Below are 23,964 nucleotides of genomic sequence, written 5' to 3' on the forward strand. Positions count from 1 at the left end.
ACCGGGGACAGCGCCAGGCCCGGCTCCCGGCGGGGCCGCGCCCGCTCCCGGGGCCCGGGCGGTACCAAGTGCGGGGTGCGGGGGGGGGGGTGTGTGTCACGTGGGCTGACCGCGCCTGCGATGGGAAGGGGAACAGCGCTACACCCAATGGGACACGGGTGCTTTCGCGCATGCGTAGTTCCTGCCGTTCAGCGGCCCCTGGGACTGCGCCTGCGCAGTGCCGCGCCTCGTGGCGCCTGGCGGCACTTCCGCCCTTACCCAGCCCGGAGTCGCCTCGGCGGTTTTGCGACAGCCGTAAGTGCGCGGAGCGCGCGGGGTGCCCGGCGGAGCGCAGGGACCGGACGGGACAGGGGCGGCGGCGCGATGAGGCCGCAGCAGGCGCCGGTGTCGGGCAAGGTGTTCATCCAGCGCGACTACAGCGGCGGGACGCGCTGCCAGTTCCAGAGCAAGTTCCCGGCCGAGCTGGAGAACAGGGTGAGGCGGGGCGGGCCGGGGCCGGCCCGGGGCTCGCGGCGAGAGCGGCGCACGGAGCCTGCACGCCAGGCAGGGCCTGGCCCGGGCCTTACGGGCCTGCGCCCAGGTGGCGTTCGCAGGTGCCCTGCCCGGGTTGGAGCCAGTTCTGCGCGTTCCTCGAGGGCGGGATAGCATCTACTGCACGAATCTCTAACCGAGGCCGTTCAGGTGCAGGAGCGGACGTGGTTCCTCCCCCGTGTCCCCGTCCCGGACTGTGGTCAGTCCTGGGGAAGGCGGCTGGTTTGCAGCAGTAGGGCAGAATGTACTCGTTGTGTCTGTGAGAACAGAGCCGGCTCCGTGCTCTCAGGTGGAGTCTCAGGTGTTGACATTGTCCTCTCCCTTGGAATCCTGCCCGTCCTGCCGAACCCGCTTAAAGGCCTCACAAATGCTGTCTCAAGTACTTTCGTTTTGCTCGGTGCTGTCAGTTGTGGTATCTTCAGCTGACAGTCAAACAAACATGCCTTCCTACCCCATTTTCTTTCTCTGACTCCGCTTTTTTCTCTTCCGTGTTCCTTTGTTGTGTTTTGTTGAGGGTGTGTTTGGTCAGCACTGCAGCAGCACCAAGGCACTGTGAGTATGGAGTGTCCATCCACTCTGTACCTGCTCATTTTAACCCAGTGCATCCCTGTGCATGAATTCCGTTTTTTTCACAGTTGAATTGCACATTTGCTTAGGTTTGTTGCTCTGAATGGGTTTGTGTCCACATGTGTTTGAATTCAGACTCAGCTTGAGCACAGGACAGGTGTCTAACAAAGAACTGCAGGTCTGTAACTCTCTGTGTTTCAGGCTGGGGCTCTGAGCACAGTGCAGATGACCCATGAGTGGAGGTGGATGTACAGGGGTATTGGTGAGTTCTGAAGTGTGCAGCTGACAGCCCCACTTGCTTTTCTTGCAGATTGACAGGCAGCAGTTTGAGGAGACAGTCCGGACACTGAACAACCTCTATGCAGAAGCTGAAAAACTTGGGGGCCAATCTTACCTTGAGGGTTGTCTCGCCTGCCTGACTGCCTACACCATCTTCCTGTGCATGGAGACACACTATGAAAAGGTATGTGTTTGTTTCCCCTTCAGCCTGCGGGCACGTACTTGGTTCTTGGTGGGTTTCCTGTGAGTTGCAGCACTGTGGTACAGATTCTTTACGGAAGTACCTCAGACATGTTGGTACTGGTCAGTTTGGGTCCCATGGGCGTCACCCTGAATCCTGTGGGAAGTGCCTGCACTGTGGAGCCATCAGACCAGTTGCATGTTAGTTCTCATGTTGCCATAGCTGTGATATTGCTGGAAAGGAAACAATCGAGACTCCTGTGCTGTTTCATTACCAGGTTCTAAAGAAAATTGCTAAGTTCATTCAGGAACAGAATGAGAAGATCTACGCTCCTCAGGGCCTTCTGCTGACAGACCCCATTGAAAGAGGATTAAGAGTTGTATCCTTCTGTGCCTTCTGACATTGTCTCCTGCCTCGTGCTCCTTGTTTCTCTCAGTGAGGCACCTCTGCTCATGCTTGATCTGTGATATAGAATCTGTGATTAGTCTTGTTGCTCTTTGTTGTGTCCTGGTCTCCAGTCAGGTTTTAGTACATTAAAATTTGGCACATGGAAAGCCCATGAAAATGTGGAACACGACCTTTGTGACTGCATGGAAAGAGCAATCGAGAGATACTTCCTCTGTTCCAGTGACCTCCAGAAATGCTGGTTTTCTGACTGGGGAAAGAAGCGACCGTGTTGGTAGGACAGAAGTTGATGTTGTGAGAACAAGAGCTGGCCATTACTTAATTTACCACCCTCAGTTCAGGTTCTGGTGAAGATTTTGAGATACAAGATCGCTGCAAGCCCAGCACTTGCTCTTGCTTCCAGTGTGGCTTTTTTCCACCCTTTTTCTTCAGCTCTTGAGCCACACTGCAGACATTTTACGTAGTTAGTGCCTGAAGTTGTAAAGACCTCTCATAGCAAATGGTGGAGTATAATGAGTAACACATCTTTCTTTGAAAATATTGAAACCACAGCAACTTGGAACCCAATGCCAATTGAATGTATGATAAGGCTAATCCCTTGCAGTTGGATTTTCTGTGTTGTCGTCCAAATAGCTCAGAGCTGTCACCTACATGACTCCCTTTTTCTCTTAAGTGTTTTCCATTGTGTGTACACCTCCTGGAAAAAAACTAAACAACATTCAACTTGAGTAAAAGCATTTTCAGTTTGGTAGGTGACTTATTAGCAGTGTTAACTTTTTTCCTTGGTGCACAGCCTTCCCCAAAATTTAACAGAAGAGGGGCAAGGCTCAAATCCTCTGTACACAGCACCGAGTTCCTGTGCAGGCCCTGGGCTGGGAGCCAGTGTTCTTACCTGATGAGGCATCTCACATGGACTGTTCCCTTTGCTTTGGAGCTCTGAGACCTGCCTTAAAACAGCTAGTATATCAAAAGTCCTATCACCTTAATGTTTTTCTGCCTTTTTCTGGTTATGTTTTCATAGTCTCTTTATAGTGTATTTCCCTGACAGCTTTTCTGTGCAGATTGAAATTACCATTTATGAAGACAGAGGTTTGGCCAGTGGAAGATAGAACTGTGGAGTCTCAGGTATGTTACCCTTAGCTCAGATCAATCTCAACATCTTTCTGTGCTCAGAGGGGTGGGTACTGTCATACTGAGTCAGTTTATGCCACCCTTGTATGTAATCAAAGACTGTTCACAGAAATCCTGTGTGGACCAGCTCTTCTTGAAAGTAAAAATATCAGTACTGGGCATGATGTTGCTGAACATTACCTTGAAGAAATTTGGGTCTTGATTGTGGAAATGGGCTAACTTGTGCTATTATATTATGTCCAAAATTCTTCTCAGGTCAGTAAAAAATGGACTCTGTTCCTGGATGTATTCTAGCACACTGAGCCTTTTTGTTGCAGTTTTTCAGTTGGCTGCTGTTGTAGTTATCACGCTGGTGTCTTTACTTGTGATGCTTTCGGGTAAGAGGGGCCAGCAGCCTGGAAGAGCTCTGCTGAAAGGCTCTCAGTTTTCTTGGTGCTGTGGGGCAAGTCACAAAGTGAAGAGTGTTCACTGGACTTGGAAGGGAAAGGCCAAAATACAGGCTCATGCTAATTGTATCCAATATAGACCATCAGAATTACTATCCCTGACTTTGCTTTTGGAAAGCTCACACTGGGACTGGCTCCCTTATGTTAGGTGCTCTGCAGGTCCTGGGATGGGAGTGTTAAGTATGGATTGTTGGCAGTGTATTCGGAAAAGAGATGGGAAACATTTATGCCTGTTATGCAAAAAGAAACAAACAATAAAGGTCTTTATTTTCTGTTGGACAAATGAAATCAACAGTTCTGGGTTCTGCTCATGCTGCTCACCATAACACATGGTAACTTGCTCCTGCCACAGTCTTCCTGCAGCTGTAGAAAGGTTTGTGTAGGGGGGGCTTTTGGTTTGATTTAGGAAGAGTTTCTAATCATATGAAACTTCTTTTCTAGATGATAGCTCACCGGTGGACTTGCTGTACCAAGGCTCCCCTACCTCCTACTTTAGAGCATCATTCCTTTCTCTGCTGCCAGATCCACAGTGCCATCTACTACAAGGACTAACTTCCTCAAACTGCTCCCCAGGGGGTGACCTAGCTGGTCAGCATCCACTTTGCAGTAGATTTGGAAGCAACAGGATCACTTTTTAGTTTTGGTTTGGTTTGGGTTTTTTTCCTCAAGAAAAGGCAGAAGTGGTAAAGCTACGCTCTCTCCCGAAAGAAATGGGGCCCTCAGCCCAAGAGAGGTTTAATTTTAGTCCTGTAAGTGCAGTGCTGTTCCTCCCTGGTTCTTAAACCCTTCTGTATGTCAGTTGAGCTTTGGAAAGCTCCAGCTCAAAGTTGGGAATTTCCCTCCAGTTCAGTGTTAGAGTGCAGAGATACACAGTGCCTCTTCCCAGCAAGGAGTGACTCAAGGCAACGTCTCTTGTGCTGATCCTTGTGGAAAACCAAAAGGCAAAGTGTTCCTTGTGTTAATGTCTTGGTTGTCCCTAGAAGGGGGGGTGTAGCCAGACTTTAACCCTGGTGGTTTTTCTGCCCCTGTGTCTGTGCTGTCGTTGGCCCTGTCAGTGCTCACCAAGAGGGGCCTGTTCAGTCATGAAACAGTGAGCACAGTAAAGTGGATGCTGAGCCAATAAAAATAACAATTCCCACCCTACTCTGATTAATATGTGAAGTGTAAAACTGTTTCTTTATGGATTTCTTATATATAATTTATAGGAAAACATTGATCTGACAAACTTTAAGATACTGTGTAAGGTGGATTTCTTAATTCTGTCTGCTGGCACACATTGAGGAGTTGAGCTGTGCATTCCTTAGCATCCCCATGCATGGACATTGCTCAGCAGTACCTGCACAAGTGAAGTTCTCACAATCCAGGCTGGCTGAATCCTTTCTCATATCCTTTAACCTTATCAAAGCCCAGGTGTCCTGGTATAGGGGCAGAGTGTCAGTGTCCAGTTGTAGAAGGAGCTCAGGAGTTCAGAAGAGATGGCTTAGCAGTGGTAGAGGGGCTGGATTGGTTGGTGGTGGTGCTGCAGGTGCTAATACTGGATATGAACTCCAGGCTCATTCCTTAGCCACTGTGGGGGTTTGAGATTTGATTAATATTTTCATTGTATAAAATTTGTTTTTTCTAAACTGTAACAGTGTTTGCCTTTCAGAGCTGTTGCAATATTGGCAGAAGTACTGATGGATCAGTAAACCTTTTCTTAAACTGTGTCCAGGTCTGTTCTGGCAGCACCGTGGTGTGGGGCACAGGGTGACTCTGGAACGCTGGGCCGGGAATGGCCAGAACTGCAGCGCCTCGGGGCTCGGCCTGAGGCACAGCCGGGGCCGTGTCCCTGGGGGCCCGACAGCTCTGCCTGCAGCGGGGCTGGTCCTGAGCGGGGCTGGTCCTGAGCGGGGCTGGTCCTGAGCGGGGCTGGTCCTGCAGCGGGGCTGGTCCTGCAGAGGGGCTGGTCCTGAGCGGGGCTGGTCCTGCAGAGGGGCTGGTCCTGCAGCGGGGCTGGTCCTGCAGAGGGGCTGGTCCTGCAGAGGGGCTGGTCCTGAGCGGGGCTGGTCCTGAGCGGGGCTGGTCCTGCAGCGGGGCTGGTCCTGAGCGGGGCTGGTCCTGCAGCGGGGCTGGTCCTGCAACGGGGCTGGTCCTGAGCGGGGCTGGTCCTGCAGAGGGGCTGGTCCTGCAGCGGGGCTGGTCCTGCAGCGGGGCTGGTCCTGAGCGGGGCTGGTCCTGCAGCGGGGCTGGTCCTGCAGCGGGGCTGGTCCTGAGCGGGGCTGGTCCTGCAGCGGGGCTGGTCCTGCAGCGGGGCTGGTCCTGCAGAGGGGCTGGTCCTGAGCGGGGCTGGTCCTGCAGCGGGGCTGGTCCTGCAGAGGGGCTGGTCCTGCAGAGGGGCTGGTCCTGAGCGGGGCTGGTCCTGCAGCGGGGCTGGTCCTGCAGAGGGGCTGGTCCTGAGCGGGGCTGGTCCTGAGCGGGGCTGGTCCTGCAGCGGGGCTGGTCCTGAGCGGGGCTGGTCCTGAGCGGGGCTGGTCCTGCAGCGGGGCTGGTCCTGAGCGGGGCTGGTCCTGAGCGGGGCTGGTCCTGCAGCGGGGCTGGTCCTGAGCGGGGCTGGTCCTGAGCGGGGCTGGTCCTGCAGCGGGGCTGGTCCTGCAGAGGGGCTGGTCCTGAGCGGCCACTTTGTCCCTGGTGCTGGGGGTGGGGGACGGGCTCATGGGGGGGGGCGGGGGTTCATATCTGCTGAGTGCTGATTGGCTGAAATAGCTGCAGCTTCAATCCACCGCCTGATTAGCCAAAAAAGCTGCAGCCTGAATCTGGCTCCTGATTGGCCCAGGAGTTGCAGCGCGAATCTGCTCCCTGATTGGCTGCGCAGGCTGCGGCCTGATCTACTTCCGGGCTGCCCTAAGCAGTTGCATTTCCTATCTGTCTCCTGATTGGCCAGCTTCAATCCGCTTCCTGATTGGCTGGAAAAGCTGCAGCCGCGAGCCGCACTGTGATTGGCCGAAAAAGCTGCAGTTTCAATCCGTCTCCTGATTGGCCGAAAAAGCGGCAGCTTCAATCTGCATTCTGATTGGCCGAAAAAGATGGCTTCTTCAATCCGCCTTCTGATTGGCCGGAGCAGCCGCGGCCGTAATCTGCTTCCGGAGTGGCCCAAGAGCCGCCCCGGGGATCCCTATCCACGTTCCCGGGCCGCTGCGCGTGCGCCGTGCCGCGGGCCGGGCGGGCTTGGCGGGAGCGATGGCGGCCGCGGCCGGCGGGGACTCGGACGGCGACGGCGAGGAGATGGTGCTTACCCCAGCACAGCTGATCCACAGCCTGGAGCAGGTAGCGCGGGCTGGAGCGGCAGGCGTGGGCCGGGGAACGCGGGGGTTGCTGACCGCTGGGCGCTCTGGAGCAGATGCCGAGCGGCGGGGCCGCGGCCGTGTTTTTGCCCTCTCGCCGGTGGGGTTGTGTAGCTACGGTCTTCCTCGCTTTCACTGACAGCCTGCCTTCTTTCAGGCCTGGCTGAATGAGAAATTTGCTCCAGAACTGCTGGAGAGTAAACCTGAAGTCATCGAGTGTGTTGTGGAGCAGCTGGACCATATGGTAGGTTCTCTTGGCTGGGGTGGTGGGACAGGCCCGCCCTCGTTGCCTGGTCTGGCAGGTACCTGCCTGAGTCTCTCTGAGAGGGCCGGGCTTGTCTGCTTCCCTGTCTCCGAGACAAAGCTTCTCTGAGTTTTTTCTCTGAGCTTGCCTTGGAGAGGGGCTGAAGTACAAACAAGCGGTGTTCTTTGAGTCGTCAAAAGCAGCCGTAGTCTGATTTTGTGGGTTCTGTGTACAAAACCTCTCTTCCTCTCTGTTTTTTGTTGTCTGACATTTCAACCGTTTAATTTCTCTTTGCTTTTTCTTGCAGGAAGCAAACCTGAAGCGGGCAAAGAGAGGCGACCTGAAGGTCAGTGTTCACCACATGGAGGTCGAAAGGATCCGTTTTGTGCTCAGCAGCTACTTGCGGTGTCGACTGGTGAAGGTAATGCTTGCTGTGCAGCCCAGAGAGTGTAAAAGGGTGATTTCAGGAGGCATTTTTACCCACACAGAGCTTCCTACTTCAGCATGGCATTTAATTAAAGCATGTTCTCTCTCTGTTCTCAGAAGCGTAACTCAAAGAAGTTAATTTCTTGGACATGCTTTCGTATTGTAATGAAGGAAGGTCACAGCAGTGTTGTTCACAACACTGGGAGCGCTGTTTGCTTCATCTAAGCTTAGGGTGGCACAGCTGAATGCTGTCCCATTCTGCCTGAGTCCTGCTATGTGCACACATGGTTGTATAGCTTGGCAATCCCGTGTGATGTCACAGTTAATTCAGGAGTAGGGATTTGGGCAGGCCTGTGGCTGCTCCTACAGCTTGTAGGGGAATCCAGTGGAGAAGTGGGGGTTTAAGCACTGAACTCCTGGGAGAGATCTATATAATTCTTTTGGATTGTGTTCCAATATTAGATAGAGAAGTTTTTTCCCCACATCCTGGAGAAGGAGAAGTCTCGAGCTGAAGGGGAGCCCTCCATTTTATCACCAGAGGAGTTTGCTTTTGCTAAAGAGTGAGTAGATTTTCGATGTATCTTCCTCCCCTTTTATAGATTATAGAAACTTAACTGTGTGTTTTGCTGAAGTTCTGTGAGCCTTAGATGGATTTGAAGTAAGAATCAGTGTGTTTTACCAGGAGGTTTCCTTATGGGCAAGAAAGGAACTAAAACAAAATAACTCTGGTGACTGAGTCAGTTACCAGGGTAGGCCAAGGGCCTGTCTTTGGCTGTGCCTGTGGGATGAGGAGCTGTCGCTTACTCTTGTTTTGAGTCAATACTCTCCCTGCAGATTTGTATTTTATTAACTAAGTCAATACTTCAATGGTTTGTTTCAGGTACATGGCAAATACAGAGGCTTACCTGAAAAATGTGGTCCTAAAACACATGCCACCTAACCTGCAGAAAGTGTCTCTCCTAAAGTCAGGTGAGTCCATCCAGACTCCAGGGTGATCTGAAAATTGTAGAAGCAAGAGGAAGTGTGGGGAAAGCTCCAGGGAGCCCCACATGTAAGGGGGCTAGTCCTCCACTTGCTGCTCAGTTGAAGTAAAGGTGATGTGATGGTAATGTTGTAACATGGCTCCATGCTGCTGCTGGAGGATCATGCTGGTCTCTGCTGTTACGTCCTGTCTTACAGTGAGGCTGGGCACATGCATCTGGTTAGAAGTGTCTGGTGTTCCCTTTGCTGGCTATAAGTTTGCTGCCCCTCAGACCCCTCGGTGTTCTGCAGGGGAACATAAGTGAGGGCTGAGCTTGTGCTCTGAATCTGTTGTCTGCAGTTCCAAAGCCCAACCTGGACTCCTTTGTGTTTCTGAGGGTGCTGGAGCGGCAGGAGAACATCCTGGTGGAGCCAGAGACAGATGAGCAGAGGTAGGTGGGCACTTCCCGTGCAGCACAGGTATCAGTCAGTGTCACTGATGGCCGTGGGCTGCAGCTCACGTCCCGCCTGTCTCTGCAGGGAATATGCCATCAACCTGGAGGAGGGCTCGCAGCACCTGATCCGTTACAGAACCGTGGCCCCTCTGGTGGCCTCAGGAGCTGTGCAGCTCATCTGAGGGGAGAGGTAAGTGCATGGTCAGAGGGGCAGCCACCGCACCATCTCCCCTGCCCGCCCCGCCACACTGGGGCTGGCAGGAGCTCCCTGTGGGGCTGCCTGGGCCAGGTCTCCTCTGGGACTGGGTCCCCTCCCAGGGCCAGGTCCCCACGGATGTGGCAGGCAGAGCACAGTGGCAACTGGGGGTGAGTACCACAGTGTCATACTGCAGAGGCATTCATTACCCCCACAGCTCATCGAGCTCCTGATTGCTTGTGACATGCCCAGCATACAGCCATACAGTCCTTACTCTGGCTGTGTCACAGGGCAATGTCTGTAAAGCTTCAGTGTGTAGCTGCTGGGATGCCTTGTCTAAGAGCAGTGGCAGATAACATCACTAAAATGGAACAGCTGGGGGCATGGACTCAGGAGAAAGCCGTTTTTGTTGTGCATCATATGAGACCCTCCTTGCAGAGGGTGAGGGGTTCTGGTACAGCTTCAGGTTGCGTTTGTGAGAATAGACACTGTCAGACTCCCTTCTGCAGAAACCACTGCTAAGGGAAGGGGAACACGGAGTTCATTTTTGCTGGTCACGCAAAGCAAAAGCTCCTCTGGCCCTGCTGCCCCATGCAGGCCTCTTCTAGTTGGAGGAGAAGCCAGGGTGTTCTGTGGTACCTCAGCTTGGAACCTGTTGAGTGCATGGGCAGATAGGGGCTTGTGTTCATCAGGGCAGGGTCTCTCTTCCATGCATGGTCTGCATGAGGGGTGTCTGAGGAGCATCTTCCTCTACAAGGCTGGGGGTGACACAGGGCATCTTGTAGTGTGAGTGGCTTTGCATGTGTGGTTTATAGTCTTCCTAATTAATCCATTTAGGTAAAGAAGATTCTTTCAAGTATAGATGTTAAGAGGGGGCTGGGTTTAATCCTTAGGAATCAGTAGCATGTTCCTCTGGACAGCCCCCCCAGGAAGGGCTTGTGGATTGTGCCGTGCCCATATTTACAGCCAGACAACTTCACAGAGGTGACTGAAGCTTCCAGACAAAATCCTCGTTAATCTGCTGCTGTGAAAGCGTGCTCCACAGGATCTGCCTGAGGAGTGTGTAGGTGGCATGTCTGCAGGCTTTCTCCTTGGCCCTATTCAGTTTGACTGAATACTTGTCCAGACAGCTTGTACTTGACACACTGCTGCGTGTCACATGGCTGCAGCAGTGTGAGCGTGAGGGGCATCTGTCCTCTTCTAGCAGCTGAACTTTAACTGACCTGATGGTTTCCCAGAGTGTCTTTGGTGCAGCTCTTCTCTGGAGCTTGGCAGCTGGCACATGGCAATCTCCTCAAAGTGTCCTAGGCAGGAGAGATGGCTAGTGTAGGCTGAGATCAGTCAGGCTCCAAGTGAGAGTCAGTTGTGGCACACCTGAAAATGTGCTTTTGTGTCCTTCCATGACTAAATACCGGCACCTCTGTGGAACTGCTAACACTGCACCTCTGTTCTGTCTGCGCTGGGGGAAGGAGGTGTCAACTATATTGAGAAAATGATGCGTTTGGCTTGTACTTTTAGATGGAGGAGAAGATGCAGCAGTGCATCCACTTTAATCTGTGGAGCTGGGAGAGAATTAATAAAGTAGGAGTAGCTTTTCCAGCATCCATGGGTCCTGCTGTTAAACTTGGGTTCAAATACATTCCTTGTTCTCTGCTGTCCCCTGGGTGGAAATAGCTTGGGTTTGCTTAGTGATTAGCTTTGAACGCAAAGTAGGTGGATGGTGGAAGAGATTGCAGGGAGGGCAGTGATGGTGAGCTGTGTTTTCCCTGCCTGAGCCGCAGCTGCTCTCCTGGGGGCCACAGAAAGGTGTGGCAACTGGTTTCATTGCTAGGAAGACTGGTGTCTGTGTTGGCTACCCCAGGTTGCTGAAGTGGTGGGGTTTGCATTGTCAGCCCGAGACCATGTGTTGAAAGGATGTTTTTGCATCATGTTTTTGCCAGCTGGGCACTGGGTTCAAGCTCACTTTGGCCATCCTGTGAGAGGTGTCTTGCCTTGTGCTGCAGACATTCAGACATGGTGGTGATGGAGACCCATGGAGAAATACTGATAGGTCAGTCAGCTGTGTCATGAGCTGATGAAAATCTGTGCTGTCAGCAGGAACAATCAGGACTGCTTAACATAAATGGCTAGACAGCTCTGGGGAGATTAGCAAGGAGTACAAGGTAAGGGTGATCTGATTTAGGTGACAGTCTTTACTGTCAAGGAGTCACATGTGAGCTGAACAGTGAGGGTGATTTTGAACATAGATGTTGGGGACACCACAGTGTCTCTTGCGTGCTTGGGTGTGAGCAAATTTCCTTCTCAGTGCACACCTCTAGGGTAAGAAGCTTCTGAGTTGCTAGAGGACGTGCCGAGGGTCTGGGGTTTTCTCTGCTTAGACACCCTGGAAACAGCTACCTTTGGACAATTACCTTAAAAGGGGTGTATAAAACCAGTTCAAACCTCCCCCATTAAAGACTATATGAGAGGAACATGCTCCTCTTTCTCCCAGAGACACTTCCCGGTGTTGATTGTTCCACAGACACTGGTCCTCCAAAAGCACTCGTGTTTTTCTGGCACCAGGAGCCATTTGTGTGCTGGTCCCCCTGTTGGCCCCTGCCTGGCGCAGCAGAAGGCCGCGCTGTGCGCTCTCCCCGAGCCGGGCCCGGTGCTGCCGGGCTCTCCGGTGCCGCCGGGCTCTCCGGTACCGGCCGGCTCTCCGGTACTAGCCGGCTCTCCGGTGCTGCCGAGCTCTCCGGTACCGGCCAGCTCTCCAGTGCCGCCGGGCTCTCCGGTACCGGCCGGCTCTCCGGTGCCGCCGGGCTCTCTGGTGCTGCCGGGCTCTCCGGTACCGGCCGGCTCTCCGGTGCCGCCGAGCTCTCCGGTGCCGCCGGGCTCTCCGGTACCGGCCGGCTCTCCGGTGCCGCCGGGCTCTCCGGTGCCGCCGGGCTCTCCGGTACCGGCCGGCTCTCCGGTGCCGCCGGGCTCTCCGGTACCGGCCGGCTCTCCGGTACCGGCCGGCTCTCCGGTGCCGCCGGGCTCTCCGGTACCGGCCGGCTCTCCGGTGCCGCCGGGCTCTCCGGTGCCGCCGGGCTCTCCGGTACCGGCCGGCTCTCCGGTGCCGCCGGGCTCTCCGGTACCGCCGGGCTCTCCGGTACCGGCCGGCTCTCCGGTGCCGCCGGGCTCTCCGGTGCCGCCGGGCTCTCCGGTACCGGCCGGCTCTCCGGTGCCGCCGGGCTCTCCGGTACCGCCGGGCTCTCCGGTACCGGCCGGCTCTCCGGTGCCGCCGGGCTCTCCGGTGCCGCCGGGCTCTCCGGTACCGGCCGGCTCTCCGGTGCCGCCGGGCTCTCCGGTACCGCCGGGCTCTCCGGTACCGGCCGGCTCTCCGGTACCGCCGGGCTCTCCGGTGCCGCCGGGCTCTCCGGTGCCGCCGGGCTCTCCGGTACCGGCCGGCTCTCCGGTGCCGCCGGGCTCTCCGGTACCGCCGGGCTCTCCGGTACCGGCCGGCTCTCCGGTGCCGCCGGGCTCTCCGGTGCCGCCGGGCTCTCCCGCCGCCCGGCCCGGCGCGCGCGCGGCCCCGCGGGAGGAGGGGCGGGGTGGGAGCAGCGGCGATCCCCATTGGCCGCCCGGAGCGCGGCGGCGGCTGCGATTGGCTGGCGCGGGGTGTCCCGGCCGCGGGCGCTCCCACGGCCCCATTGAGGAGGAGGCGCTGCGGCGGGAGCGGAGCGGAGCGGAGCGGAGCGGGTGGGACGCGATGAGCTGCGGCGAGTGAGCGGGGCCGGGCGCGGGTGGGGCGGGGGGCTCGCCGGGGCTGACGGCTGGGGCCGCGCCGTCTGACCCCCTCTTCGCCTCTAGGCTTTTCCAGGTGTGCAGCGGGCGGGCTGTTGCCCCCCCAGCCATGCCCGTGGACCTGGCCGTGCGGCTCTGCCTGAGCCACTCGCCCCCCATCCGCAAGCTGCTGAACTCCTACGAAGAGCTGCGGGGCAACCGAGGCCGCAAACCCCTCCGATCCTGTCTCAACCAGAAGCTGAGCGCAGAACCTGAGCCGGAGCGGCGAGACAGTACCAAGAGCTCCAAGGGCCAGAAGAAGAAGCGGGTTGTGTTTGCTGATATGAAGGGGCTCTCACTGACGGCTGTCCGCTTCTTCTCAAAGATTGAGGAGGACCTCTGTGATTTGCAGCATGCCTTGTCAGACCTTGCCTGTTTCCGACCTAGGCTGCGGGACTTACACCCAGAAGCGTGCAGGTATGTGCTGGACTTCCCACAGCCATCTGCGAATTACGTGACTTTCCGCAACAGCCTGCACAGCAACTTAGTCTGCCTGGAGAGCTGTGTGATCCAGGACCGTGCTCTGTCAGGGACAGTGAAGGTTAAAAACATTGAGTATGAGAAGAAAGTGACGGTCCGCATCACCTTTGATGGCTGGAAGAGCTTCCAGGACATCTCTTGCCAGTACATGCACAGCACGTACGGCTCAGCTGACACAGACATCTTCTCTTTTGAGCTTATCCTGCCCAAGCCATCCATCTCCCATAGGGTCACAGAGTTCTGCATCTCTTTCCAGTGCGGACAAAAGACCCACTGGGACAACAACCATGGGAAGAACTACAAGATCCGCCATGTGGGCATGATCCGCCCTCCCTCCCATGCTGTGAAGAGTGCCAGCAGGGCCTGGGAGCATCTTGGCACCTCTGGGGCTGCTGCTCTAGTCCTTTCTCACCTGCAGACCTGGCGGCATTTAGAGACCCAAGCTCCTTATTGGTAGGAAAGCAGCACGGGGAGAGATGCAGGTCCCTTCCATGTCCCAACTGGTACAGGGATCTTCGGGGAGGGGTCAGCTGCAGAAGATGCTGCTCACAGTTTTGTTAGCTCCTTCACGGCCTGCTGCTCTATGAGCAGCCGCCAGTCTCTGCAGAAGCTTCTTCACTGCTGGCTGTTTCTACAGAGGCTGGAAGTTGCTGCTTGAAGTAACTCCTGCGTGTAGGTTCTCAGGGCAACACCCTTGAGAGTAGGGGAGTGACAAGGAAGGGGCTGTGGGCTGGGACCCGCGGCCACGTCTGAGCCACGCTGGGAGCCGCGGGGGCCGGTGCTGCCCAAGTGCCTTGTCTGGAGAGAGCTGCTGGGGAGGGGGGTACGATCCTGGTGCTGCCGGGACCCTCCCGCTGCAAGCACTCTCCGAACCGCGGTGCCGAGACGGGCTCGCCGCGGGGTTACTGGGCCAAGAGCAGCGGGGTGCCTCCGGTGGTTGGTGCTGTAACGGGGAGTCAATAAAGTGACGGCGCTTCGCGACTCCTGCCTCCTCCTCCGCCTGCCCGGGGGGTGGGGCCGGGGAGCCTGGCGGTCGCGCAGGCGCCCTCTGTCGTCGGCGGCGAGCGGCGCGGCCCTGCGGGCGCGGCCCCGCGGGCGGCGCGCTGGCGTCACGCACGCAGCGCGGTGCGGGGGCGCGCACGGCACGTGGCGGGGCGGAGCGGGGCCCGGCGGCGGCGGCGGCAGCAGGTGAGTGACCGCCCGGAGCGGCCCCCGCGCCCCCTCCCGCCCCGCACCCGCCCGGGACCGCCGCTCCGCGCGGCGCACGGCGAGGCCGGGGCGCCCGGACGGCGCCTGGCCCGCCCGCACACCGTTATCCCCGGGACCGCGGCCTCCCCGTGGCGGTGCGGCCGCGCCGCAGTGCCCCTCGCGCCGGCCCCGCCGCCCCCGCGCGCCCCCGCCCCGCGCACACCGAGGACGAAGGTCGCCGGGAGGGCCGAGCCCCAGCCCTGCCGCGATCCGCCGCGCTCCTGGGGAAAAGAGCCGAGAGCGACCCTCGCCGCCGCCCCCGGTCTCGCTGCAGCCGCCCTAGCCTCGGGCGGGCCGTTAACGCTGCCGAGCGGGCGGACCGCGGTCAATCGCTGCAGCCCCGAGACAGCGGTGTGGGCTGCGGTCTCTGTGCCTGCCAGGCCCGCCCGGCTGTGCCCCGGGGCGGGGCCGGACGGGCGGCTGCCGGGAGCCCGCGGGCAGGACTGCAGCGGCGCACGTGGGCTCTGCCGTGGCGGGTGACACGGCCGGGACAGTAATAGCTGACCCCTCGCAGCCGCGGCTGCCGGCTCAGAGGGCCGGTCGGACCAGTTTACCGGCATGAGTCCTGGTTCTGATGGGTGACAGCTGTGGCATAATGGGCAGCTGCACGTGTGGCTGAGGAGCTGCCTCTCCCAGTACATGGTCTGTGTATTTGCCTTTGAAGCACTAACAGTATTCTTAACATCACTGGTACAGCAGTGTGTAACCAGCAGCTGGAATGTAGTGTACAGGGGAACAAGAGGATCTTTACAGACTCTCCTTTGCCATGTGTGCTTGTCAGGTACCTGTTAAATCCCATCATCAGGCTGAGACTCCATAGCCAGGTGAAGGTGGTGTCCAGACAGGGGTCTCCTCCGAGCAGACTCAGTTTTTATCACTAGCCACCGTTGGCCCTGTGGGTGTGTGACCTTTGACTGGTCCCTGTGCCCCAGCAAGTTCCTCTTTGACTAATCATCAGCAGTAATTGTCCCCTTAGGCTAACTTCCTGTCCTGAACTGTTTATAAATCTGCCCTGTGTCACTGGGGATGAGATGTACAGGAGCAGAGGAAGTGATGCCTTCCCAGGAATCTGGGTACCTGGCTTCCTCATTTCTCTCAGGTGCCCCTGAAATGAGGGATGTGATAAGATCTTTGTCATGAGGAAGGGTTTTCTGTCACTCCTTTCCTGTACTTGGGACCTGATTGCAGCATCCTGTGCCGTAGGTGCGGTTCTGGATGAGTCTGCTCCATCTGAGGTGTGCATGGTATAAAATACAGGATGAATGGCAACAGGAGGTGATTCCCAAGTGACGGTGACAGGCAGTAGCTAGAGTACCAGTCTCAGTCTTGCTGTGTCTCAGGAGCTGCTCTGAATGGTGTGACCTCAGCCCAAGTACTGCCTTCCAGGTTTCAGAGCCCACTGTGTCTGGAGTCCTGCCACCCTCTCTGCGTTGACATCTCTCCAGTCTGCTGGCTTCAGTTGCTCTCCTTCAGTGCTGCTGGTGGCATGTGAGTGCCACGTCTGCCAAGAAACCAACTTGCTGTTTGAAAGCTTTCCAGGGACACAGGCTTCATTTGTGGCTGTAATGACCCTTCAGCGTGAGTGGATGCCAGGGGCCTCCAGAATTAAACTTGTTCCAGGCGTCATGCAGGGACCCGTGCTGGTGCGCATGTCCTCGTGGGGAGAACAATAATAGCTCCACATACGGTAGGCTCCTCTGAGTGCCAACTCCCTCGATCTCCTCCAATGCAGGCTCAGGGATGGACTCCACCTTGTCCCTCTGAAGAGACTCTGCATGCTCTCAGCAGCCAGGAGGGGATTCTGCTGCCAGATTCTCCACAAGCTGCCCCACGGCAGGACTTGCTCAGTGGCAGCCTGGGAAGGGATCTGTTCCTGCAGTCGTGTTGCTGCCGAGCCCACCACACGCCCATGGACAAACCAGTGTGTGTGCACCATCTCCTCTGAGCTCTTTGGGCTGCACCGTCTGAACTCACCTGAGCTCCTGGCAGACTGTTGGCTTGTTTACCCAAGTGCTCTCCCTGATCCTGTTGCATTCTCTCTCTCAGAGCCCCAAAAGGATGTGAACTTTGGAATGGGGTCTCTGAGCAGGCTGCAGACTCGGTGCATGTGTGAGACTTGCTGAGTAACAGGAGGACTGGTTCATTGCTGCAAGCAGCCCTTCTGTCTGGCTGCAGGGCACCAGCCTTGCCTGGGCCCTTCACCATGTTCCTCCTGCTTCCCTTTGACAGCCTAGTGGTTAATCTCTTGGGGATTTCCATAACTGTCCTCTTCACTCTGCTTCTGGTTTTCATCATCGTGCCAGCAATTTTTGGAGTCTCCTTTGGCATCCGCAAGGTTTACATGAAAACTTTATTAAAGATTTTTCAGGTAAGTCATGTTTTCAGAATGTTCTGTGTGTTTGCAGAGGTTTGTCCAGGCATGGTCATGGTAGGAAGAGAGACTTTTGCCTCAGGAGGGCATTGTGGGTGACTGGAGTAGAAGGTTGGGCTGTTGGTGTCGTGCTGCTGCCAGTTGACCTGTTTGGCTCATCTCAGCTAAATGCAGCTTACAAGATCTCTGTCTGTGGGCTGTTTTTTCCCTGTAATTAATCTAGTAAGTCTTCAATTAAAGAAATAGTCTAGCAAGGCTTGGCAGTCAGCAGGAGTGCAGCAGGATCTGAGGGGTAGCTTGGAGGAGTTCGTGTCCCAGGCAAGGCGGAGTGCTGGTACAGCTTGATGTCAGGTGTGATGGGGAGGGACCAGACTGCAGCCAGCAGGTTGCTCCTCTCCAGGACACATTTGGATGAAGCAAAAGCAGAGGAGGTACGGCAGGAAGCAAGCCTTTTGTCGTGCAAGCCCTGAGTGGTCTGTGGCCAGAACCCAGAGCTCTCAACATGCTTCTGTCCTGGAGCGTCGCCTACTGAGCCGTGTCTGGACCTGCCGCCTTGGAGGACAACCAGCAGCCCTTGCCGACCCTCTTGGCACAGAGAGGCCAAGTGGAATTTTCCAGCTTGTTGTCATGCTGTTCCCTTGCCTGCCTTTGGTGGACTAATTTTATGGGCTGTCTCTGAGCCAACATCTCTTGAAGCAAGTCCCTGACCAGACCAGAATTTTTTATCTACTAAGAGTAGTAGGTAAAGCCTACACCACTCTACCCTGGCAGCCCAGGTGAAAGGCAAAGTGCTTTCTAGGGAGGTTTTAGGCTCTTAAATGTGGAGTTCATGCTGCTAAAGGATGCATGGTACAGCTACTGCTGTTTGAACAGGGCTGGTTGTCCCCAGAGTATTCCTGTACTGGTTGGCTTGGGAAGACAGCCCTGGAGCTCACAGTGTTCAGCTCTTTAAACTCTGAGTCCTCCCAAAAGCCTGAGGTGTAAATGGGAAGACCTTGGGCTTTGTGAGGGGCTTCATTAATACAGATATCTGAAGACCTTACTACAAATCTACTGCCTGAAGTGGGCAGAAAAAAAGGTTTTAAATGGAACTTTTCACAATGTTTTCTTGTTTTTTCTTTTTTTTTTTTCCCCCTTCCTTCAATTCAGGAACATTTACTCTCAACACCTATATTGGTGTTTGAAACTATTTTTCTGAAAAGACTGGGAAGTCTGTTTCAGTTTTTATTAAAGAATCTTAGTGGTGGGGTAGAGGAGCACTCACGCACAACTGGTCACTGATTTGGTGGAAAATTCACTTATTAAGTTTGACCGTTCAGAATTGTATTTTGGAGGGCTATTATTTACCAAAAATACTTTCCCAGCTCTTGAGGCCAGTGTTGGGAACCCAGAGGGGCAGCATGTGAGAGCGTGGCAGAGTCTGACAGCTTGTGGGACACAGCCCGAGCTGTGAGGCCTGGTTGGCAGCGGCACACCTGTGTTGCTGGGGAGGGAGAGCACCTGCCTGCTGCCTCTCAGGTGGGAGGCTGGGTTTGCTGCTGCCACAGTCAGGATGGAGATGTGCTGGGCTTGCAAAGAATGCTTTCTCCATAGGCTGCTTAGCTCATGCGAGGTCAGAGCTCCTCTCCTGACTTCTGGGATGGTAGTATCTAGGCAATCTTCTGCAGTCCTGGAGTTCTAGCTGCTGGCAGAGGCAGCTGCGAGGTGAGCAATTAGCATTCCCTCATTGCTGCCTCCTGATCTGCTGCTGGCATGGGCTGAGATTAGGATGCCAGAGTTCCCAGCAACTTCTGCTTCTTCACAGATAAGCATGTTGTACACAAGTCTTCCTCCTTCAGAAGCTTGTCCTTCCCGACCTATATGGATTACAGGCCGTGAAGGTTACGTGGAGGGCAGGCAGGAAAGCTGCACAGAAATCCAGCCTGCAGTTTGTGCTGGTGCCCTTGAAAATTAGCTGAGAGAACAAGTAGTCCTGGCACAGGATTTGGCAGCCAGCTGTCTGAGAGTGCTTGCTGCTGCTGTTTTGGGTGGATTGCTGAGCTGAGAAGCAGCAGCAGCTATTAGCTGAATCAGAGGGGAAAGGATCCCATTCCATCATCAGCCTGATGTTTTCAGCAGCAACCTGAAAACACAGTCTCCGCTTTGAATTTAGAAGAAACAAGGGTTGAAAAATAGCGCTGGTCCCCCAGCCAGCTTCCTACGCTTTGGTGCAGACACCCCAGCAGGAGGCACAGCTCAGCCAGAAGCTGTGCAGTGACAACCACGTGCAAGGTGCAGCAGAGCTGAGAGGTCACAGAAACTGCAGAAAATCTTGCTGTGCCATCTCATCACTGAGCACTCTTCTTCCCTCTGGCACTCCCTGTTTCCCGGGCCAGTTTCTGCTTCCACCTCAGTTCAGTTGGGTTCATCACTAACTCTTTCAGTTCTGTGTGGAAGCCTTCTGCTTTAGCCCCATCTTCTTCCGTGAAAGTCAGCTGTAAAATGGGCAATGTTGTGGAGCTATAGGCCTTGCAAATCTTGGTTGTCCTGTCTGTCTTGCAGTGGGCAACACTGAGAATAGAGCGTGGTGCCAAGGAGAAGAACCATCCGTTGTACAAGCCGTATGTCAATGGTGAGATCCTGCCCTGCATGGGTACACAGGGAGTTCAAAATTCTTTTGGGGAGGTGGGGTAAATGTGGTGTCTCTGAGCAGCTGAAGTCTGCTGGGAAGTCTTTTCCAGTAGGAGGGAGTTCTAGAGAGCTCTGTTTCACAAGGAAGGGCAGGGAAGCACCCTGTGAGTGCTTCATTTCTAGATAGTGGGGAGGACTGGTTTATGCCTGTCTGGACTGGAGAAAGGAAGGGGACCCTGAGGAGGGCGGGTGAGGAAGGGCCTTGGCTTTCATCTCTCTTTGAGCGGGCAAGTCACACTTTTCTCAGAGCTACCTATGGTGTGTTGCAGGTATCATTGCAAAGGAGCCAACATCACTGGAGGAGGAGATCAAGGAGATCCGTCGGAGTGGCAGTGGCAAAGCCCTGGACACCCCTGAATTTGAGCTCTCAGATATCTTCTATTTCTGCCGCAAAGGCATCGAGACCATCATGGATGATGAAGTGACCAAGAGGTTCTCAGCTGAAGAGCTGGAGTCCTGGAACCTGCTCAGCAGGACCAACTACAACTTCCAGTATATCAGCCTGCGCCTCACTGTGCTCTGGGGACTCGGTGTGCTCATCCGCTACTGCTTCCTTCTGCCCCTCAGGTGAGTGCTGGTGCAGGGCCCTGCCTGCCAAGGGGGTGCTGGTGGCCTGGTTTTGCTAGCATATAGTTTCCCTCTTTCTACAGGATAGCCCTGGCCTTTACTGGCATCAGCTTGTTGGTGACTGGTACCACAGTGGTGGGATATTTGCCAAATGGAAGGTGAGTTCATCTTCAAGGGAAGAGCAGATGGGGAGAACTCCGTGCAGTTTGAGACCTGATAATCCTGAAATTTTCCTGCAAGGCTTTCTGTTCTGCCACCTGCAGACACAGCAGGTGGTCCTGGCAGCTGTGGCCTCTCAGGAATGGACACCCTGTAATTTTCAACAAAGGGCCTAGATGTGAGCACTAAGCCGGTGGCAGAGCACTTGGTCCTGGCCTCTGAAAAGAGTAATAACAGAAAAGAGCAAAGGCCAAAATTTTATTCTCGTGACTTAAGAATCAGTGATTGTAAATTGACAGCAAAGCTCAGGACATGTTTCAGTAGCAAAGACTTGAAGGCTTGGCTGGATCTCAGGGCCTGGGGCAGCTGGGCTGAGTGGCACTGTTATGGGGATATTGTAGGACTGGGGAGTGATGGTCTCTGTCCTGGGCTGCAGGTGTAAGGACTTCCTGAGCAAACACGTCCACCTGATGTGTTACCGGATCTGCGTGCGTGCCCTCACAGCCATCATCACCTACCACGACCGGTAAGGCCTGTCTGCTCTAGGCTGTCCCTGCCCAGGAGGTGCTCCATGCCAGGCCTTATGTAGGCCTCATGCTTCCTTCCTCTTTCTTCACCTTTACCTTTGTTTTGCATCTAGAGAAAACAGACCCCGAAATGGAGGCATCTGTGTGGCCAATCACACCTCCCCCATTGATGTGATCATCCTGGCCAGTGATGGCTACTATGCGATGGTAAGGCACCGGCTCTGCCTGCTCGGGCTTGGTCGCCTGCATGGAGGGAGCAAGCAAGCATGTTGTGGGGCAGGAAGTAGGCAGCAAGAGTCCTTTGAGCATGCAGAACTACTTTTCCCTGCATGATATGGCAGGGCACTGTCAGACTCTGTTGTGTGTGGTGTTTGTGCAAGCTCAGCCTGGAACTCAAAGCACCAGGGGTCTGTTGGTGCAGCTTTGCAAGAAGAGCTCTAGGCTTTGCTGTTGTTGGAAGAGCAAAGTGCTTCCCCATCTGGACCTCCTGCCATGGGGAAATCACTTGAGGTTTGCTGTATCTGTCTTGCAAGTCAGAGCGTGGGGCTTTTCCTCTTAGCCTTTCCAGTGTAGGGGTAGGAAGATGGAGGGGAAACTCAGAAAAGGCAGCAACAATGAACCTCAGTTTGGCTGTGAAACCGGGTGCTGCCTTGGCTTTCATGTGTGCCCAGGTCTTGTAACTTGTGTCTTCTTGCCCTGTCCAGGTGGGTCAGATCCATGGAGGGCTCATGGGTGTGATACAGAGAGCCATGGTGAAAGCTTGTCCCCATGTCTGGTTCGAACGTTCTGAGGTCAAAGATCGTCACCTCGTCGCCAGAAGGTGTGACAGTCGCTGGCTGCAGGGGTGGGTCTGAAGGCTGGGGGAGGTAGCGCTCACCTCCCTTGGATGAGGACACTGCATGGCCTCATAGGTGCTGGGAGATTGTGCCTCTGTTGTTGGTGCCCTGATAGTCCCTGGTGACTGCAGGTTAAGGACTATGTGTTGTGTGGATTGCTAGTGAGAGCTTCTGTCCTCTCTGCTAATTTTTGACACTCTTCTGTTTAGGCTCACAGAACATGTCCAGGACAAAAGCAAACTGCCCATTCTTATTTTTCCAGAAGGTGAGTGCAACAAGGCTAGACAGACAAGCACCTGCATCTCTGTTGCTTTCCTTCTTACACAGCCAAGGGCTTGAAACCCTTCACTGAGACAAAAGGGACATTGTGTCTTTAGAGCTGAGTGAGCCCAGAATGCAGGAGTCATACATGATGTCCTGATGACCCATTCTGTGCACACAGAGAACAGAGCATGGACTGAGAGGGGAGAGTTGCTGGGTTCCTGTGGCCCTGCCCTTAAGCCTGTAGCTTAGACTTCTGAACTGACTTGGAGAGGAAAGTTAGGATTGTGCTTGTCTCTTACAGGAACATGCATCAACAACACATCTGTGATGATGTTCAAAAAGGGGAGCTTTGAAATTGGAGCCACAGTTTACCCTGTAGCCATCAAGGTATGAGAAGGCAATGTTCTTAGGTCACAAGTCTGTCTGTCCCTCTGTATCTCTATCTTGGCAACCTAATCCAGCCTGGTCTGAGGGTACAGGAAAGCTGAGGTCACTCCATGTAGTGCTTTGGGAGAGCTGACCTGTAGCTCAGTTTGGGGTGGAAGTTGGAGCCTGAGAGAGGATGCAACCACTGCCTGACTTCCATGAACTCTTCTGCCTTTGTAGTATGACCCACAGTTTGGAGATGCCTTTTGGAACAGCAGCAAATACGGCATGGTGACCTACCTCCTCAGGATGATGACCAGCTGGGCCATCGTCTGCAGTGTCTGGTACTTGCCCCCAATGACCAGGCAGGTAAGGTGAACCCAGCCTATCTGATTGCTTTCCTATTTTGCCCTTCACTCCTGCTGAACAGTCTTACTTTGCCACAGCCTGAAGAGGACGCAGTGCAGTTTGCCAATCGAGTGAAGTCAGCCATTGCCAGGCAGGGGGGCCTTGTGGATCTGCTCTGGTGAGTCCAGGCAGGCTTTTCTCTTCCTGGTGGTAGAGTTCCTTGTTTCTGGGTCATGGCATGTGCTCATGGGCTCCATGGCAAGAGCTCCATTTGTTTCTTGCTTAGGGTAGAGCAGGCCCATGGAGGAGTGTTCTTTTGTGGTAGGGACCAAAGTCTTTGCTTCTTCTGTATGCTGGGCATCAGGGCTTCATTCTGTGATTGTAGCTTGCATTGGGATGCCCTGGGTTTGACTTGTTTCTGCTCAGCAAGGTGTGTTCAGCTTGGGAACTTGCTTTCCCAGGCACTGAAGTCTCAGAGCCCGGGAGGCAGGCAGGCAGTCTCCTGTAGTGGTACTAGAGTAGTTCACGTTTCTGGCAGAGTTGCTATTTCGAACACATTGCAGGGCCATGGGGGAAGCTCCTGGCAGAACCAGGTAAGAAAGTGGTGCCCTTCGGGAACAGGTAGTCTGCAGTGTGCCCTGGCAGCGTGTGGTACATGGGCAGCTGTCAGCACTCACTGGAACTCTGACTTGCCCTGAGCAGTCCCAGCCAAAGATGGTGCCTGCCTGCAGCCTCTCTGATATGACTCTCTCCCCAGGGATGGAGGACTGAAAAGGGAGAAGGTGAAAGACGCGTTCAAGGAGGAGCAACAGAAACTCTACAGCAAAATGATTGTAGGCAGCCATGAAGACCGGAGCCGCTCCTGAGTCTGCTGCCTCCAGCACTGCCACTGGGGCTGGTCAAAGCCCTCTGCCTCCAGCACCAGCCGGGGCTTGTCTGGAGCAGCTCCGAATCTTTGGACTTGGGCTACTCCAGAGCTGCTTGGACTCGCTCTTTCATCCTCTGGCTGTTGTTCCCTGAAGGCACTGTTATGCCTGGAGTCTTTAGGCCCTTGGCAGCTCATGGCAAAGATGCCTTCTCGTTACTGTTACAGTGAAGCCCCTTGCAGGGGCAATATTAAATGAAACTCTTACAGTGTCATGTGCTTCCATCTGGTGTGTCCAGCCCCAGGGAAGGACTG

At 55.1% G+C, this 23,964-nt stretch overlaps 5 protein-coding genes across 6 annotated transcripts; 4 read left to right on the top strand and 1 right to left on the bottom strand.

The window, feature by feature from the left end:
- Positions 1–139: 139 nt before the first annotated feature.
- On the top strand, positions 140–5,246 carry GOLGA7 (golgin A7). 2 transcript variants are annotated; one of them, XM_069035539.1, is made up of 5 exons: positions 140–294; positions 1,409–1,561; positions 1,836–1,937; positions 3,025–3,088; positions 3,982–5,246. In XM_069035539.1, exons 1-4 carry the CDS (start codon positions 148–150, stop codon positions 3,070–3,072), a joined length of 450 nt encoding a protein of 149 aa, XP_068891640.1. In that variant the 5' UTR covers positions 140–147; the 3' UTR covers positions 3,073–3,088; positions 3,982–5,246. The 2 variants fall into 2 exon arrangements, with proteins under 2 accessions (XP_068891640.1, XP_068891641.1); XM_069035540.1 differs by lacking the exon at positions 140–294 and adding an exon at positions 301–474.
- A 1,435-nt stretch (positions 5,247–6,681) lies between these two features.
- On the top strand, positions 6,682–9,127 carry GINS4 (GINS complex subunit 4). The gene is made up of 7 exons (XM_069035676.1): positions 6,682–6,843; positions 7,018–7,104; positions 7,412–7,525; positions 7,993–8,090; positions 8,411–8,499; positions 8,852–8,942; positions 9,031–9,127. The coding sequence occupies exons 1-7, from the start codon at positions 6,757–6,759 to the stop codon at positions 9,125–9,127; spliced, it is 663 nt and encodes a 220-aa protein (XP_068891777.1). The 5' UTR covers positions 6,682–6,756.
- A 2,718-nt stretch (positions 9,128–11,845) lies between these two features.
- Positions 11,846–12,739, bottom strand: LOC138121618 (peptide chain release factor 2-like). The gene has a single exon (XM_069035313.1). It carries the CDS (start codon positions 12,737–12,739, stop codon positions 11,846–11,848), a length of 894 nt encoding a protein of 297 aa, XP_068891414.1.
- A 77-nt stretch (positions 12,740–12,816) lies between these two features.
- On the top strand, positions 12,817–14,409 carry LOC138121814 (protein phosphatase 1 regulatory subunit 3C-B-like). The gene is made up of 2 exons (XM_069035674.1): positions 12,817–12,888; positions 12,976–14,409. The coding sequence occupies exons 1-2, from the start codon at positions 12,875–12,877 to the stop codon at positions 13,883–13,885; spliced, it is 924 nt and encodes a 307-aa protein (XP_068891775.1). The 5' UTR covers positions 12,817–12,874; the 3' UTR covers positions 13,886–14,409.
- Positions 14,410–16,872: 2,463 nt separating this feature from the next.
- Positions 16,873–23,922, top strand: GPAT4 (glycerol-3-phosphate acyltransferase 4). Its single transcript, XM_069035673.1, has 12 exons — positions 16,873–17,044; positions 19,589–19,658; positions 19,987–20,284; positions 20,368–20,442; positions 20,880–20,969; positions 21,084–21,177; positions 21,675–21,790; positions 22,016–22,071; positions 22,372–22,457; positions 22,677–22,805; positions 22,883–22,962; positions 23,542–23,922. The coding sequence occupies exons 1-12, from the start codon at positions 16,880–16,882 to the stop codon at positions 23,648–23,650; spliced, it is 1,368 nt and encodes a 455-aa protein (XP_068891774.1). The 5' UTR covers positions 16,873–16,879; the 3' UTR covers positions 23,651–23,922.
- Positions 23,923–23,964: the final 42 nt, after the last annotated feature.

This window comes from Aphelocoma coerulescens, chromosome 22, assembly GCF_041296385.1.
Source record: "Aphelocoma coerulescens isolate FSJ_1873_10779 chromosome 22, UR_Acoe_1.0, whole genome shotgun sequence".
Taxonomy (NCBI): Eukaryota; Metazoa; Chordata; class Aves; order Passeriformes; family Corvidae; genus Aphelocoma; species Aphelocoma coerulescens.